This window comes from Hirundo rustica, chromosome 11, assembly GCF_015227805.2.
Source record: "Hirundo rustica isolate bHirRus1 chromosome 11, bHirRus1.pri.v3, whole genome shotgun sequence".
Lineage (NCBI taxonomy): Eukaryota > Metazoa > Chordata > Aves > Passeriformes > Hirundinidae > Hirundo > Hirundo rustica.
Genome location: NC_053460.1, coordinates 6,424,008 through 6,441,617, shown reverse-complemented (window position 1 = coordinate 6,441,617; position 17,610 = coordinate 6,424,008). Strand labels below are relative to the sequence as shown.

The following is a 17,610-nucleotide window of genomic DNA, read 5'->3' as shown; positions in this document are numbered from 1 at the left end:
CAGCGAGTCCGTCCTGAGCCCTTGGTGCACCTGCATAAACCGGGCTTCACCTTGAAATGTTCCCGGGGTTTTGCCTCTCCCGATGTCTGAGGTTTTGGAGCGGACATCCCACTGTGCCTGCTGGAATGCAGACCAGCATCGCAGCACGGCAAATCTGCCTGTGACATCAGGGTCCCCACCGCCCCCGTGCAGGTGACCAGGGAGGTGCCATTGCCTGGGGCTGCTCTTTCTGGCCCGGTGGCAGGGGACCGAGCGCCACCGGACACGCAGCCCATCTCTGCCCAGTGACGTTTCCCTTTCTGGCTCCTTCCCCCTTCTGGACGGCGAAGGAAGCCTCTGGCTGTTGTTCTTTGTTCCACTCACAAAGGGCAGCCGGCCCCGCCGCGTTCCCGTCAGTGCCGCCGGCATCCCGGACAAAGGCCGGTCCCGCCGGGGCTCTGTGTCCCCTCCGTGCCGCCCGCGGTGCCCCCGGCTCGCATCTCGCCGCCTGGGGATGAGCTGTGCATGGCTCACCGCTCCGGCGGTGACTCCAGCTATTCACGGACAGGCCTGCGGGCTTGGTGAGGTGCCAAGTGCCCGACTTTCCCCCACGAGCCCCGCCGTGGGAGAGTCACATCCCAGCACTTTCCGTGCCCCTTCTCCCCGTCTCCAGATTTGGGGGGTTGTGCTGTGAGTCACTCTGGCTGCCGATGCCGGCACGCATCCACCTCGTTCCGGTATCGGGTGGCGCATGGGAAGCAATCACTCGGTGGCTGCGTGAACCAGCATCCCGGGGTGGTCCCCAGGGGCCTGAGCCCTTTGGGGACTGGTGGGATGTGCTGGTTCTTGGGGAGCTGAGCCCACTGCTGGTGCCCGGGGGTCACCCTTTTCCCACCGTCCCACACCAGGAGCAGGGTCAAAGCACTCCCCGAGGGTCCCGGGGAGCACAGGCTGGGATCGAGCCTCCCACTCCCCCACCAGTGCCACGGTGCCAGGGCCAGCTCCATCCAGCACCTGGCAGCCTGGGCAGGAGGGGGCCGGCCCCTTCAATCTTCTCAAGAAGAAATGGTGCCATTTACCGTTCTGGGCACCTCAGCTGGCAGGAGGCCAGGGCCAGGCTGCTGGAGGGGTTGTGCCATCCTCTTCTCCCCAGGAGAGGAAGGTTGGTGGCACCACGGTGCCTTCAGGCTTCAGAGCCAGCTTTGGCTCCATGAGCAAAGATCATAGCAAATGCTCCGGATTTTGGGGAAACAAGCAGCCAGGAAAGACACTAAATCCACAGGGGAAATGGAAGCTTTGGAGAAGACCTTGGCTCCATTTTGGGATCTGCCTTTGGGACTTGTCTGCTGTTAACTGCATCTCATGGGAGCATCCTCACCTGGTGCTTGTGCAGATACCCACAGGGACCAATTTTCCCCCAGACTTCCCCTGACATCACCGGGGGTTTATTTGCAAAGCCGAGCCTAAGTAAATAATCCGGGTTTGTTGCTGTGCCTGCGGGTTCGGGTTTTACTGCCCTGGCACCTGTTGAGTCGCTTTTATCGTTGAGGGAGAAATCCCGACGTGGGGTGGGGTGGACCCACCTCCCCACCGGATGTTTTTCCGGGAGGAAGGCTGAGGGAGGCGGAGCAGCAGCAATACGGGAGCACAGCACCAGCACCCGCTCAAAGGTAAGCTGAGGCACTCCCCTAGCATCACCACGCTCCGAGATTCCCAAGGCTGCCCTGGCATTGCTCACCTGATTTGGATGAGAGATCTCGGGGCATCCCCTCCCACCATCTGCTTCCTCATCCTCCTCCATCCACCGGAGCTCGGCTGAGCCCCGCTCACGGTGGCGTTTTGCTGGGAGCACCCGAGAGGCTTTGAGGCGGTCTGGGCACCCCGGCACCGCCGGGCAGCGGGGCTGGCACAGCCCTCGGCTGCAGACGGCGCCGGGGCTCCCCTGCCCACACTCGTCTCGCTGGTTTGGCAGCAGCCTGGTGCGACGTGCCCTCTCCTGCCGGAGTCTGCCCATCCCATCCCATCCCATCCCATCCCATCCCATCCCATCCCATCGCCACGCCGCCGTCATCTGCTGGCACGCTCCCTCCCTCCCGCCCCCGGAGCCTCGAGGAGCTTTTAGGAACATGTAGGGCTTTGAGAGCATTTAGGAAATCTCAGGGTCCCTTTGGAGCTTTTAGGAAATTGAGGGGTGTTTAGGAACTTTAGGGCTTTTGGGGAACTTCTGGGGCTTTGAGGAACTTTTAAGGGGTTTAGAAGCTCTTAGGGCTTTTAGTAGTTTTTAGGGATTTTAGGAACTTCAAGGATATGCAGGAACTTTTAGGGCTTTAGGGTATTTAGGATGTTGTAGGGTTTTGGGGACATTTAAGGGCTTTAGGAGCTTTCAGGATTTTTTAGGACTTTCAGGAACTTTAAGCATATTTAGGAGCTTTAATGGATTTAGGAGCTCTTAGGACTCTTAAGAAGTTGTAGGGCTTTCATAGGAATTCCCCTCTCTGAGCAATAAACCCTTATCAGGCCGAGCCCAAGGGCAAATGTCCCTTGCAAGAGACAACACAAGGATTTCCTCCCTCTTCGTGCTCAGGCAGAGTCTTTGAAGGTCTGTCGATTTACAGATAATCCCGACAACACCAGCAAGTGCAGGCGTTGACCTAAAAATAACTCCTGATAACGTCAAATGCAGACAAAAGACTCTTTGTTCCACGGACGGCAGCAAAAAGTCCTTTCCTCGCTGCTCCGAGGGGTCTGCACCTAACTCCCCCGGCCGGGAGAGCCTAATCCTGTGCCTAGCAGCGTTATTCCCGAGAGGTGGATTTATGGCGTCTCCCGAAGGAGCCGGTCGGGATGACCCGCGGTGGGAGGCTTGGCTCACCGCGATACTCCCGCGGCTCTGGCTGCTCTGAGCGTGCGTTTCAGAGCTGCCCCAGCTCCCCGAGGCGTGGGGACGGCCGGACTTCAAAGGCGGCTCTGTTAGCCACGCTCCGGCCGCTTTAGCCACGGCCCGGCCATGTGAGCTGCTTCCCATGGGAGCCTTGTCCCGTGGCAGCCAGGGAAATTGGGAGCTGGAAGTTAAACCAGGCAGCGGGGCGATGCAAACGTGCGGGATGTCCTCTGTCTGCTCCAGGGATCCCAAAGCAGCCATGGCACCTGCGGTGGCACGATCCCTGCGGATCAAGGTCCATCGCCTTCCCTGCTGGAGTGGGAAGTTATTTCCACCCTTCCCCCTGCAGAAAGAAAAGGTTCGGTCAAGCCACTGAAAATATCTGCAAGAGCAACTATTTACCCAGGGCACTTCCCGGAGCCGTCCCCCCCCGCCCCGCTCCCTCCGCTCCCTGCGTCTCGGCTTTCTGCAGCCCGGCTGTTTCCTGGGGCACACACAAAGGGCTGGAGGCAGGCGCTGCTTGGCAGCAGCTCTACCCGCTCCAACAGCGCTGCCCCGGCGCTCCCAGCCTCAGCTCCCACTGAGGGCCAGGGTGTCACCGTCGAGGTGGCCACAGCACGCAGGAGTGCTTCTTTAAAAATTCAAGGGTCAGTACCTTGTTATCAAATAGTCTTTCATACCTTTTTTATGTTGCAGTCCCATGAGTAGCTCCACACAGCTCTGGCTCTTTCTCTCCTTTTTTTTACCTCCCTTCTGCATTTCCAGCTCACTGCTTTCTGTCCCTCGCACGACCTCCTATCCCTTCTTCTTCACAGCACAGCCAACAGACTCCCAACTGACTGTTTCCCCAGCTAATTCACTCTTTTATCACATCCATAGCTGCGAGGGCAAGGCTGTTCCTTCCCACTCTTTGATAATTAACACTGCTGCAATGTATGGGGGGCAAGACTGCCTTTAGCACTGTCTCTATCTGTCTTCCCACACCAGGGTGCCCATTTCCAGCCTTGGTGGGGGTGCCCGTGGTCGCATCCAGGCTCTACACCCCACATCTCAGCCCACCTGCTCCTGGGGAGCGCTGTGTATCCCTCTCCTGCGATCTGGGCTCCTTGCCCTGCTCCTTTCCTCCCTCACACCCTGCGGGGAGCGGGACAGGGGTCACCGGGACACTCCGTCCCGGCTGCTTTCCCATTAATTGTTATTTTTTAATCCCGTTGGCAGTCAGGCGTGCAGCCTCCTGGCTCCAGCTCCTCCGGCCCCGGCCCCGCCGCTGGATGCCCGCCAGCACGCAGCTGAAGGGCGACGGGAGGCGGCACGCCCGGCTGTCCCCAGCCGAGGTTCCCCAGCCCATCGTGGGGCCGGGGCCGGCCGGGCGGGGGGACGCAGCCCGGTGTTCCCAGCCCGGTGCCCGCAGCCCGGTGCTCAGCCCGGTGTTCCCAGCCCGGTGCCCGCAGCCCGGTGCTCCCAGCCCGGTGCTCCCAGCCCGGTGTTCCCAGCCCGGTGCCCGCAGCCCGGTGCTCAGCCCGGTGCTCGCAGCCCGGTGCTCAGCCCGGTGTTCCCAGCCCGGTGCTCTCAGCCCGGTGCTCAGCCCGGTGTTCCCAGCCCGGTGTTTCCAGCCCGGTGTTTCCAGCCCGGTGTTTCCAGCCCGGTGCTCAGCCCGGTGCTCTCAGCCCGGTGTTTCCAGCCCGGTGTTTCCAGCCCGGTGTTTCCAGCCCGGTGCTCAGCCCGGTGCTCTCAGCCCGGTGCTCTCAGCCCGCTGCTCAGCCCGGTGCTCCCAGCCCGGTGTTTCCAGCCCGGTGCTCAGCCCGGTGCTCCCCGCCCGCGCCGGGCCGAGCCGAACCGAGCAGGTGCCGTGACGGACGGCGGTGAGCCCGCGGCTCCCGCAGGGATCGCGGGGGTCCCGGAGGGGTCGGTGCCGCCGAACAGTTCCGGTACCGCCCCGCTGAGTCACCGCTCGCCGGGGGTCGGGGCGGGGCGCCGGTCCCGGGGCTCCGCGCGGAGCGAGCCGGGCTGAGAGGTGCGGAGCGGTGCCGAGCCGAACCGTGCCGAGCAGTGCCAGCCCGGCACAGCGGTGCCGGGCGGAGCCGGGCCGAGCCGAGCCCGCCCCGAGTCCAGGTACGGGAGCAACGGGGAGCGCTTGAGCCGGGGACGGGGGAGGATCGGGGAGCGCGGTGCCCGCCGTGGGGGACCCAGAGGCCGCCTTGCGGGGCGTTTGCCCGGCACCGGGAGCCGAGGGGATGCTGCGGCGCTCCGGGCAGAGCGGCGGCAGGGTGGTGGATGGGGCTGGGGGACACTGGGGTTCCGCGCGGGTGGTGGCACCGGGCACAGCCCCAGCTTGCTCGGGCAGGGAGCAGCCTGGATGGATGGATGGATGGATGGATGGATGGATGGATGGATGGATGGATGGAGCGGAGGGGTCTCTATGGGGGCATGAGCAGCACCCCGCTCCAGTGGGTGCGGGGGCTCAGCGGTGGGTGTGATGCGTCCGGCTGGGCAGGACCCGGGGACTCTGCTCGTGGCCATGGGGCCAGTTATCTGCGAAACCAACCTTCATCCCTGCTCCATGGGGCTCGCAGTCTCCTGCCCCGGAGCCAGGCTGGATTCCTGGGCCATGGAGCCACAAAGCCCCCTGAGCCGCCCGGCGCCGGCTGTTCCGGGCTGCTGCCAGCGGCAGAGTTGAGCTCCACGAAGCCCCGGCCGTCGGTGTGTGGCCATTGCTTCCCACTTTATGGGAGCCACCAGCACACCCCATTCCTTCCTCTCCTCCCTCCCGGCGGAGGGTGCAGCATCCCGTGGGATCGCCGGCATGTCTCGACAGGGTGATCTCCCTTCCCTAAAATGCCTTTTGGGGGGATTCCTCCTGCAACATCCCGGTTTGCTGCTGCCGGTCCTGGCATGCCACGGCGCGATATGGGATGTAGGATGCTTGGGGTGGTCTCTACCCACAGTCTGTGCTGTGCCTCCAGAGAGACCAGCAAAACTCAGTGAGACCAGCTGGAGAACCGAAATGAAGTCTCCTGGAATAACCTCCTGGCAGCAAGTCCGAAAGGCTGTTGTGTAGGGAGGGAAGGCAGCCAAAGCTCATTTCATGGTCTGAGGGCTGCAGTAACCCCCCTCCCTCCCCCTCCAATCTCCACCACCAGCGAGGAGCCAGGAGTGTTTCAGAGACGGGGGTGGGGGCAAATCCTTTGAACCTGGGACTGCAGCCACAGTGGGGTTTGCCGTGTCCCATCTGAATTAAGCCAAGGACTGAAAATGCTGCATACTTGGTTGCAGTCCAGCTCTTAATCCTGCAGCCTAGGGGCTGCTATTCACAGGGTAACAGGTTTGCAAGCAACTGTGTGTTTCCCGGACAGGGATCCCTGGGATTGGCCATCCCTGCACCTTGTGGTGGCACCCGTGGGTGCAGGGTCAGAGCTGTGTGGTTTACAGACAGCAGGCTGGGTCCCTCCCAGCCTGCCAATGTCTGCACGGGACCAGCTGGGCACAGCCTGCTGGCGCCTGTTTTTCACTTGGACTCACCAACTCCTTTCCCATCAGCTCATCCGACAGCTGGGGTTTGGCAAGAGTTCGGGAGGCTCACAGTCTCTTACCTGGCTTCTTGGGTGCTGCAGACTTTGCCCTCACTAGACTCCAGCGCCTTGCTTTCTGTGCCAAATACCCGGGAGCCTGATTTGGGGTGGTCCTGAGCTGCTTTGCACTGCATCTCCCCTCCCTGGCACCTGTAGCACAGGCAGGCGATGAGGACCTTGCTCATGTGAAGGGGGTAAGACCTGGGAGTGGACAGGGCTTTTTCAGAGCCGTTTGAAACCCAAGGGAGTGGTCTGGAAGGGGGATGTGCAGGAGGAGAAATGGGGTTGCTCTCAAAGAAGACTGTGTGGTGGGAATGCATGGCAGGGACAACTGTCTGTACCCCTGTGGCCAGAGATGTCCTTTGCTACTGTGTCACGCCAGCCTCAGCGCAGTGCAGGTGTACCTGGTCCTTTGCAAAGGACGTGTGGCTGCTGCTGAAGCCGCAAGCCTTCGCGTGCCACCACGCCGGGTGCCGTGTTGCCCCGGCACTGGAGGAAATGCTGGGTTAGTTCACTGTGGTATTTTCTGTTTGTGGTGCTTTTTAGGAAATGGAAATTTTTAAGAAAGTTTTGAATATCAAGACCCAGCTCTAAGCAAACGCTCCGTCTCAGGAGCCCCAAGCACTGGCAGCCGCCTGTGCCAGCCTCCCCTTGGTTCTCCCCAGGCCTTTGTGGGAAGGGACGGCTGCCAGTGACTGGCAAAGAACGGATCTGGCAGGGAGCTGTGCTGCTCCCGTGGGAATCACCATCAGATCTTGTTTCATCTTGTAGGCAAGACTCATCTTGAAGGTGCTGGGTGTTCTGTGCAGTGCCATGGCCAGGGAAAAGCTGAAGCAGCCCTGTGGCACAGCTTGGCACCGCCGGGCTGCTGGCACAGTGCAGCTGCCCTCGACTCCTTGGGCATTAGCAAAGAATCACATGCCAAAGCCATGAATAACGTGTGGCTGGCCCCTGCGGACACGCACCGCTGGCCAAGGACAAGGGCACTTTGTGAAGCCCTCAGATACTGACACTGGGGCATCCCCTTGCAGGGGGACCCCGATGGGGTCCTCACATCCTTGGACAGCTCTGGGCCCAGGGCACATTCTCTTTGGTCCCTGCGATGAGGAGCTGGTTGTGCAAAGCTGTTTTACATCTCGGGGAGCCCGTCCTGGATTGTCTCTCTGTGCCACAGTTCCTCATCATGTTGCTGAGTCCCTGCCTGAGTAACCCACTGCGGTGACGAGCCTCAGACTCATTAACATCTCGAGGAACAGCACACGTCACTTTCCGAATGGACCTGGAAGGAAAACAGATAAAAGCCCCTGGATCTCCCTGTTTCCGGTGTTTGTTTGAGTCATCAGAGCATCTTGTCTTCTCCTCGGGAAAAACGTCATATCCAAAAGCCACGTGCCACCTCCAAATGCTTAAATACCTGCTGCCAAGTCACCCAGAAAGCAGCAAGGTGGTAGTAAACACTGGGCTTTTTGTTTGTGGGGCTTTTTGTCATTTTCCCCTCGCTCCCATTCACCTAAGGTTTAGAGACCTCAATATAATGCTTTGGGCTTTCTTTCCAAGACCAGTATGTTAATGTGATGGGAGGATAAGGACTGCTGCCCAGGAATAAGCCTCCCTCTCCGCTGGTAAGGGAGCCCTGCAAGCTGTGCAGCCCTGGCAGGGTGTCTGCCACCTCTTTCTACATAATCTGGTTGATTTTGAGAGAAGTCAGGAATTTGTCCCCACTGCCATCTGGGTATGGGAAGATGACGAGGCAGGATTCAGCTCAGCACATCCGGCTACCTTTGCTGTGCTTATTGCCAGCATGGATGGAAGCTGTGGTTTCTCACTGCGAAACCATTTTCAGGGGATTTTCTCTTGCTATTGTTTGGCTCAGGAAGCGGCAATCAGAGTCAGGGTGAGCCCGACCATACAGGGCTCGGAGGGGAAATACCGGCTCCCCCACCCTCTTTCCCACAGGGATTTCTGGTCCCAGTTGAGTAACGGCTGAAAGGGGCTGGTCCTCTCCTCCAGCCATCCCAATAAAACCTTAGAGATGTCAGCACAGTGGGGTGGGCTGAAGCCTCATTAGGATGCAGCATTCCCCATCCAGAGGCGATGCTTTATTGGCGTGCCAGCTCTGTGCTGCCTCAACTCAACATGGTTGGCATTCACGTGAAGCTCCACGAAGCTTTTAAGAGATCCAGGTGTTTCCCATCACCACCAGCATTTTGCCACCCCAGGTCCGTGTTTTTGGGATGTATGTGCATGATTCCTAAGTGTGTGGCAAGGCACTGGGATGCCAGCCCCATCCAAATCCATTTACTCCTGCCAAGTCATGCCTGTTCCTTAGGCTCCCAGCTCACACCGGGAGAGCTCGTTCGTGTCACTTGGTTACAGCCACGGCAGCAGGTTAATTAACAACCCAAAGCCCCCGTCTGCTGATGATAAACTGCCGCAAAAAACAGATGGGGAAGGACGGGGAGGGGGCTGTACACCCATGCAGGATCTGTGCTGGTTAGAGAAACTTCCAGACAAAGCCCGTGCTGGTGGGAGAAATCTGCCAATGAGCTTTTAAGCATCCGATGACCCTTGAGCATCTGGGGGAGCTTGTAACCCTTTGCAGGTGATGCTGGTCGGTGCCCCGGCACCTACCCACAGCAAACAAAACAGGACTGGATGGCTTGGTGGGTTTTGAGGGGTGTTTGAGAGCAGCGCAGGAGCGGGGTGCAGCAGTGGCAAACCGTGCTGGCTTCACTTTGGGCATTGGCAAGTGTTGGGCTGGGCCAGCTGCTCTGGCAGCCGCCACCAACGCTGTCCCACCCTGGGGGTGCTTCTGCTGGTTGCCAGACCCTGGCAGGGTGTGTCCCATGGTTGAAGTGACAGCAGGGTGAGGAGGAGGTGACACTTGGTACATCTCAGCGGAGCCGGTGTTGCAGTTTGTGGCCGGGGGCAGGCAGAGAGCGCAACGAAAAAGGCTGCATGTGCAAAGGCTGTGGTTGGGTCAGCACAGGGGTGTGGCAGCACTTTGAGGGTGCTCAGTGCTGGCCTGGGTGTAAGTCACAGGAGCCCTGACCTCGTGCAAAGATAAAGAAAAGGGTGGTGGGGAAGAGTGCCAGATGAAGGGATGGGCAAAGGGGCTCTGCAGGATGTGCCCAGGTGGTTGTGAGCAGCAGATCTGGGCAGCCGTGGCTGCTGTGCTGGCGTTGCCAGATGTGCCTGGGAGAGCCTGTTTCTGCAGGCTGAAATGATGGAGTGGTTTGCAATGTGCCCAGCTCCTCAGCTAATCTGCAGGAGCTGAAATCATCCAAGAACAAAATTTTAGGGCTGGTGAATTAGGAAACCACAGTTTCCTTCTGTTCCTATCATTTACGATAACAAGTCAGGGTGTTAACTGAGATGTGGAGCTGAGAGCGGAAGAGAGGACCCCTCCTATGTGGATTCTTTGCTGATTGGAGCCTGTGCTGGAGTGGTGGGGCACCCTGTCCATGATAAGAGCTATGGGGCTTCCAGGCTCTGCCATCCTCCCAGCCCACAGCCAGCTTGGGTGCCCAGTGGTCCTGGGTCCTCCTGGAGGCAGAGGCAACAGGGAGCTGGCTGTGACCATGGCTGGTGTCCCACCTGCATGGCCTCTGCTCTCCATCCCTGCCCCCCTGGCATGGGGGATACTCAAATACTCATGTGGCCCCTTCCCTTTGTCCCCTTTCAGGCTCTGCTGTCTCCTTGAAGGCCAAGCCAAGGTAGAGAGCTGCTCGAGATGAAGGTCCTCTTCCTGCTCCTTCTCTCTCCCCTCCAAGGTAGACTGTCCTGCCTTGGGATGGTGAGCTGGCTTTGGGCTGCTGGGAGTAACTGGCAGCCCCAAAACATTGGCTGGAGGGCACCATGAGATGTAAACAACCAAGGCTGCCACAGAAGTAAAACATCTCATAGGATGATGGGCCTCTGGTGGGTCTCTTGGGCAGAATGGGTCCTTTCCAGGGAAAGGAGATTGTCTCCATCCATCCCTCCTGGCAATGGAAAGGTCCCCTTTCAGCATCTGCTGATGTGGGTGGCGGCACATGGGAGAGGGTGTCCCTGAAAGCCAGGAGGCCCTGTTGCCCGAGGGGCCCTGGCAGATCCTTGCAGCGTGGCCGTGACGCTGGGGACGTGGTTGGTGTCCCACAGCCCGTCGGACAGGGTTGGGGTAACTGGGGTGGAGAGCCTGGCATGCCACGCGTGACAGCTGCGGCAGGGCTGCAATGTCTGCCGGGGCTGGCTGTGCCTCCAGCTATCCGCTGTCTCCGTGTGCTCGTACCATGCAGGGGTGGGAGCCAATGCACACAGGGAAGAGGACTTCCGCTTCTGCGGCGACCGAAACCAGACCCAGGAGAGCTCTGTCATCTACGAGCACGGCCCCGCCACCATCTCCATCGAGAACACGGCCCAGGCGCTGATAATCAAAAGGCCCTTTTTGCCAAACCGGAGAAACTCTTACCACAAGTACAGCTTGCCCCCCGCCTTGGGCAGGTACCGCTTCTGCATCTACTGGTTCGAGTCCAACAGGACCCTGCTGCTGGCCTATGGGAAGCAGAGCATCCCCCTGGGTGGGGACCCATCCAGCAGCATCCCCTGGGGACAGGAGAGTCAGAGGACTGAAAGAACCAGAGCCTACATCTTCAATGTGTCCTACATCATAAAGGGCGGGAAGAACACCTCCCTGGATGCTAAAGATGAATACTTCTTTCCTGGTAAATGCAATTTCGTGTTATTTTAAGGAAATCAAAGGGTTGTTTTATCCCCAGCCTGTTCCCTAGTCGTCATCAGAGCGCTGGTTGTTTCCCAGTGTGTGGTTTAGCCTGGTGATATGAAGATAGCTGAAGGGTGATTGAAGGGGAAGTCGGTTTTCTTGAATACGGGACTGATACCCAGCATCCCTAAAGGTGGAGATTTTCAAAATGCTGCCTAAAATCCCGGGAAACTGAGGTCCTTGCAGTGGTTTCTCAGGGTTCAGTCTCCACCATGAGGTCCCCATGGCCTCAGTGGGAGCTGAGCTCTGGGTGGCAGGAAAGCCCTGTGGGTCGGGGTCACTATCAGCTTTCCTGGCTTGGGGTCACCTTGAAGCCCTCTGCTTTCCGCTCCCACCAGGAGCAGCCCTCTGGCAGCGAGTTTGGGGCATGAGGAAGCCAATTCTGCCCATGCATTTCACGGCATTTCCTTTCCACCAGCCTCTCCAGAGAGCATGCCTGTCTGGGAGCAGGATGTGGAGAAGCAGCTCACCGCCTTGGACGACCTCATTGCCCAGCCCCCGGCGCCCGCCACGGGAGCCACGGAGCAGCAGAGGCTCCGGCGGTGAGTGCCCAGCTCGCCCCACTCCTGCTGCTGCCAGCGCCCGCCCGCTGCATCCAGCTCACTGTGCCCCTTCACCAACAGCAAACTTGGGGAGCTGGAGAAGATGCTGGCCAAGGTGGAGCTCGAAGGGCAGAACCAGACCTTTGGAGAGGCCACCGTGCACGCGACTGTCCTGAGAGTCCGGCCCAGTCGGGCTCCTCAGCACCTGACCTTCGCTTCCCAGAGAGAGGTGGGTCCTGGAAAGTCTGCCCTAGTGCTCTCGGCCCATCGTGCTCTCTCTCAGCCTCTTTCCTGATGAGTCTTTCTTTGCAGGAGAGTGGAGAGGTCCAGGGATTCACAGTGGATCTGCCAAGCAGCCTGTTCATGATGAAGGAGAAGGAGGAGGTGGTGGAGCACAGAGTGCTCCTCATGGACATCAACAGGCAGACCATGTTCCAGGTAATGCCCACGTGGATGGCATGGTGGGGTGTCCCGTGGCACTGGGCTGCAGGGATGCCACCAGACCAGGGTGCTGGTGCTCACTGGGAGAAGGTGCTTCAAAAACGAGCTAAAAGCTTGATGGGTAAAGTCATGGGACCTTCTTCTTAGACCTTCTTCTCTGCTTCACACCTGGCTTCCCACACTGCCCCCGCCTCCTCTTCTCCAACAGGATGAAAACAGCAGCCACGTCCTGGGTGACAAGGTAGTCAGCATCTCCCTGGTGGACACAGTGGTGGCCAACCTCTCCGACCCAGTGGTCCTCACTTTCTTCCATGAGCAGCTGCCGGTAAGTGGGGAAACTTCCTCAGAGAACCTGTTCCCACCAGGAATGGAGGGGGAAGGAGGGCTCAGGCCTTGCCAGCTTAGGGTGTGGTCGCAATCCAGCAGGTCCATGCCCATGCCCTGCCTGTGCAGGGTCTGCTGTGTCTTCTGGGGCCGTATCACAATCGTGGCTTCGCTGTGCGCACTGGTGGTGGCACTGCCTTGCCCTCATGGCAGATGTGTCACATCTAGCACTGTCACCACCTGGTGTTAGCCAGCCCTTGGCTCATCCATGGCTCTGTCAGATGCCTGCTCAAAACTGAACGCATTGTTTGGAAAAGAGGATCTGGAAGGAGGTCTGCTCCATCATTTGTTATCAGAGTGGTCTCTGCCTGGAGCCCGCTCCCATCGTAGGGGGAGTCTGGTTTACCCAAGTCGTAGTTTGTCTCCTGAGACCATCTTGTCTCCCGCCCCGTGTTGTCCCCTATCAGAAGTGCTGGGCGGACAACAAACCCACAGCTGCATCCTGACCAGGGCCTGTGGTTTTGTCATTGCAGAGGAACGTAACCCCGCTGTGCGTCTTCTGGCAGGAGGACACCTCTGGTGAGTGCCCCTGCCCTTGGGTGTGAAGTCAGGCCCTGTTTCCGAGGTACCACAGCCCCACCAGCAGGGTGAAGGCTGCTCTGCACCTCCCTCCCTCGCTCCATCTCCATAAGCCATTCCCACCGGGCTGATGTCAGTTTTTTCCCTCCATGGCCAACCTAAGAGCTTTCCCCTTCCCTGGGGATGGGTTCTTGTGCTGAGGTGTCTGTTTGAGTATGTGTGCCTGGCCTGGGACAAGCTGGGACCCCTCACTCTTGTTCTCCCTCTTTCCATGGACACCTTGCCCTGAAGATCCTTTAGCCCCTGGCAGACGTTCCTGCTGCTCACCAGACGCTCTCCCTTTCTCTTGCACAGCCAGTTCTGGGAGCTGGGACAGCTACGGGTGTACAACAGTGACAGGGAGCAGCCAGACAGAGTGCAGGTGCAACCACCTCACCTACTTTGCTGTGCTCATGGTGGGTAGCACCTTCCCTCAGACCCCTCACATAATCCCCAGTGGTGCTCTTCCTCACCATCTCTCATTCCTCCTCTTCCTCAGGTATCCTCTCCAGAGATCACCTCTCTGCACAGGAATTACCTGAGCATCATAACCTACGCTGGCTGCCTGATCTCGGCTTTGGCTTCCATTTGCACCATTTTCTTCCTCTACTTCAGGTACAGTCTGATGGCTCACCCCACGCTCCCTGTCTGTGTCCTGTCCCTGGCCATGAACACCAGGGTGGGCACAAGCTCTCCAAGCAGTTGGTTGCCTGGATAGAAGCACCATGAAGGAGCCTCGTTTGAAGAAAGCAGAGTTCTCCTGTCCAGGATCCACCCTCTTGGTCAGGTCTCCTGCAGGGCGCTCAGAAACACCAGCTCTCCTCAATGATTTTGGAAAATATTGGGTGCAGCAGGCAGAAGTCTGCAAAGATCTTTTCAGAGACCTCGAGGAGAACATGAGTGTCTTCTCCTGAGTCATGTCACTCATCCTAAGTGGATGATTCTGACCAGAAATCACAGAATCATAAAAATATAGAATGGTTTGCGTTGGAAGGGACGGAAAGATCGCTCATTTCCACCCCCCTGCCATGGTCAGGGACACCTTCCACTACACCAAATTGCTCAGAACTCCATCCAGCCTGGCCTTGAACAATTCCAGGGACAGGGCATCTGCAACTTCTCTTAGCAACTTGTGCCAGGGCCTCGCTACCCTCACAGGGAAGAGTTTCTTCTGAATATCTAATCTAAAGCTGCCCTCAGATTGAACCCATTCCCCCTTGTCCTGTCACTCCATTCCCTTGTTCAAAGTCCCTTTCCAGCTCTCTTTAGGCACTGAAAGGTGCTTTAAGGTCTCCCTGGAGCCTCCTCCCGGCTGCACAAACCCAACTCACTCAGCCTGTCTCCATGGGAAAAGTGCTTCAGCCCTCTGAGCATCTTCAGTGCAGGTTCAGCTGCAGGGGGCTGGATTTGCACCTGGGATGGATGGTCCCACCTGTGGGGTTGGTCTCTCAGTCCCTGGCACTACCAGAGAGTGTCCTTGCTCTTCAAGTTGCCCCAGGCAGGGCTGTGGGGTGTTGTGGGCACCACTGGGGCTGGCCAGGCACGGTGGTGAGTTCTGCTCCCTTTGATTCTCCAGAAGCAAACAGCGAGACCAGATCACGAGCATGCACATCCACATGAACCTGCTGGTCGCCATCTTCCTCCTGGACGTCACCTTCCTCATCTCCGAGCACTTGGCTGCCAGCAGCGAGGCCATCTGCAGAGCCGGGGGCTTGTTTCTGCACTTTTCACTCCTGAGCTGCCTCACCTGGATGGGCATCGAGGGCTACAACCTCTACCGGCTCGTGATCGAAGTCTTCAACGCCTACCACGACCACTTCCTCCTCAAGCTCTGCCTGGCTGGCTGGGGTGAGCATGGGGCAGGCAGACGCACCCTGAGGGTGGAGGGGCACTCGGGGAGGTCTTTCCCACTGGATACGAGGCCTGGATGGGGATGGAGACACAGCCGTGGGGGAGCAGCTGCCTGTCAAGAGCCTCGGTGGAGAAGGAGGCTTGAAGGCCGAGAGCAGAAGCTGGTGCTAAAGCAAGGGAGGGTCGTCTTGGGGGATCACTCAGCAATGGAGACCTGTGAGAGCCACCACCTGGGATCTTTAAATAGCAGTAGGATCCTCTCTTTCTGAAAGTAACATCCAGGACAGCCCAGAGAGATGGGCTGGATGCAGGAAGCGCCCATGCTTCTCTGCCGTGCTCTGGGCTGGAGGTCATGGCAGGAAGGTCTTACGATCTTTTATGGCCTAAAGCTCCACATCCCTGGGAGGGGTCAGCACAGCACCACTCCCTCCCAGGCTGGGGCTTATTCCAGTTGCCCTTGTTGTGTATTTGTTCCGTCCTTGGTCTCCCTGTGGGAGGGAGGATGTTGGCTTGTGCTCTGCGCAGGGGGAAAGGGGCAGCCAGCCCTCCCAAAATGTCCAAAGGCCAGGGAGTAGGGCAGCCACCTCACTCTGCCCTTTCCACCCAGGACTGCCCTTCTTCTGCGTGCTGGTGATCTTCCTGGCCAGCTGGACGAACTACGGCCCCTTCTCCATTCCCATCTACGAATCCATTGACGGCAGGTCCACCAACGCGACCATGTAAGTGACGGGAGATGGGTGACCTGGCCCCTGCTCCTCGCTAAAGTCAGCTGGCTAAACCTGCACCGTGGCCTGGCGCGACCGCGGCACGCAAAGCAATCACACGGAGACAAGAGATTTGCAGGGCAGAGTTGCTCCTCAGAGAGAGCCCGAGGCCGAGAGCCCTCCGCCTGTTTATTTCTTACGTTGTATACATTTGTGGGTCTGGTTGTGGATTAGCTTCTGGGGTTACCACCTCTCACCCCAGTGGCCAGACCAGCCGTCAGTTACAATTATTTTCAGGCTAGAAATATGGAAACAAAGGACAGGGACTGAAAAACAAAGGGTTTGTTTATGTTCCCATGTGTCAGAAAAGGCGAGCACTGCTCCTAATATTGTGCAGAAACTAAAGAAACTGACTCCATCTTATGAACAAGTAGAAGGCTTTAAAAAAAACTCAGGAAAACCAGGGTGACAGCCTGGGGCTTTTCTCGGGTTTTGTGCCGGGGGTAACCCCCTTCCTCGGGCTCTGGGCTGGCACCAGGCTTCCATGCTTCTCCCAGCCCCTCCTCCCGACCCTGTGGCAGGACACAGGGTAATCCTCTGCCCTTTCTCCTCCCTCCAGATGCTGGATCACGAACCCCCTGATCCATAACGTCGTGAACCTGGGTTTCTTCAGCCTGGTGTTCCTCTTTAACTCGGTCATGCTGGGGGCCATGGTACGGGAGCTCCTCCGGCAGAACAAGAAAGGTCACAAGCTCAAGCATGTCCTGGCCCTCTTTGGGCTGAGCATCCTGCTGGGCATCCCCTGGGCACTGATCTTCTTCTCCTTCACCTCTGGCGTGTTCTGCCTTGTCTCCCTCTACATCTTCACCGTCATCAACTCCCTCCAAGGTGAGCCTGTGACTCTGGGCTCCCCTCAGGGGCACCAGGATTTTCACGGGGTGTCGGCGGGGTGGCGATGGGGTGCAAGAGGGGCTCTGCCAGGGTGGTTGGCTCGCTTTCAACTGCTGTTTGTCCCTCAAGGTGGCTCAGCCACGCTTCCTCTCCCCTCTGCCAGGTTTCCTCATCTTCCTCTGGTACTGGACCATGGTGCTGCAGGCGAGGAAGTCCCCTGACTCTCAGAGCAGCTCTGACAGTGCCAAGCTGCAGCCCAGCAGCAGCTGAGCCCCGTGGCGGCCGCGCTGTGCCAGAGCTCCCCACGCCAAGGAGGGCCACAAGAAGGACCACACCATCTGCTTTGCTACTGCACTTGCCCCGTAGTGCCACGAGGAGCCCAGGGACCCACAGCAGGGCTGGCCACCCCCCCGTCCTCTGGCCCCCTCCCCAGTTTTCCCACCACTCCATCCTGACTGGCTTGGCACCCTTGGGGCAGGAGGGAAGGAGGGAGGGAGGGAGGGATGCTTACTCGGGCAGTGGAGGCTGTACAAAGTGGAAGGGGCAGGGGCAGGGTCCCCAATATCTTTGGGTGCCCTCTCCCACGTCCTGAGGCCAGGGATGATGGGTGGGAAGGGCCCAATTTTCAGCCCTTGCTGGTGGTCACCATGAGGGCCCTTCCCCAGGGAAGACAGAATGACTGCCCCCGCCACACCCTCAGGCAGCTGAAATAATCTATTTTTGTTATTTTGTCGAATGTCTATTTTTGGGTGATGTAGGAGTTCTGTGAGCATGCCTACACATCAGATTCAGCCCATTAAAGTTGTTCCTCTCAGAGTGTGTCTCGGTGGGGTCTCTGCTCGGTGCGTTGGTGGGCCCTCCAGTGGGATCCATCTTCCATCTGGGTTATCCCATTGCTGGGGCAGGACCCAACACTTCACCCTACAGGATCCTGCTGAGTTGGGACCCATAATGGTGCTCCTGGCAGAGCACTGGCTGCCTGGTGCCTTTGTTATGCAGGGAGGTACCATGGCTTGGGAAGTCTCTGGGGACTGTCACCATCTGGCAG

The 17,610-nt window shown here is 58.7% G+C and overlaps 1 protein-coding gene across 2 annotated transcripts; it reads left to right on the top strand.

Moving 5' to 3' along the window:
• Positions 1-1,580: 1,580 nt before the first annotated feature.
• On the top strand, positions 1,581-17,378 carry ADGRG1 (adhesion G protein-coupled receptor G1). Of its 2 annotated transcripts, none has more exons than XM_040075420.2 (14): positions 1,581-1,649; positions 10,115-10,202; positions 10,707-11,132; positions 11,610-11,733; positions 11,815-11,962; positions 12,046-12,171; positions 12,383-12,499; positions 13,032-13,077; positions 13,432-13,532; positions 13,616-13,731; positions 14,693-14,964; positions 15,575-15,686; positions 16,291-16,559; positions 16,726-17,378. In XM_040075420.2, exons 2-14 carry the CDS (start codon positions 10,163-10,165, stop codon positions 16,830-16,832), a joined length of 2,004 nt encoding a protein of 667 aa, XP_039931354.1. In that variant the 5' UTR covers positions 1,581-1,649; positions 10,115-10,162; the 3' UTR covers positions 16,833-17,378. The 2 variants fall into 2 exon arrangements, with proteins under 2 accessions (XP_039931354.1, XP_039931353.1); XM_040075419.1 differs by lacking the exon at positions 1,581-1,649 and adding an exon at positions 4,851-4,972.
• Positions 17,379-17,610: the final 232 nt, after the last annotated feature.

What these genes read in the sequence shown, in the direction of transcription:
- ADGRG1 (XM_040075420.2), top strand. Translation starts at nt 10,163, where the DNA reads ATGAAGGTCCTCTTCCTGCTCCTTCTCTCTCCCCTCCAAG. An exon ending in GAGCAGCAGAGGCTCCGGCG is followed by an intron (nt 11,734 to 11,814) that starts GTGAGTGCCCAG and finishes CTTCACCAACAG; the next exon opens with CAAACTTGGGGAGCTGGAGA. An exon ending in CCTACTTTGCTGTGCTCATG is followed by an intron (nt 13,533 to 13,615) that starts GTGGGTAGCACC and finishes CCTCTTCCTCAG; the next exon opens with GTATCCTCTCCAGAGATCAC.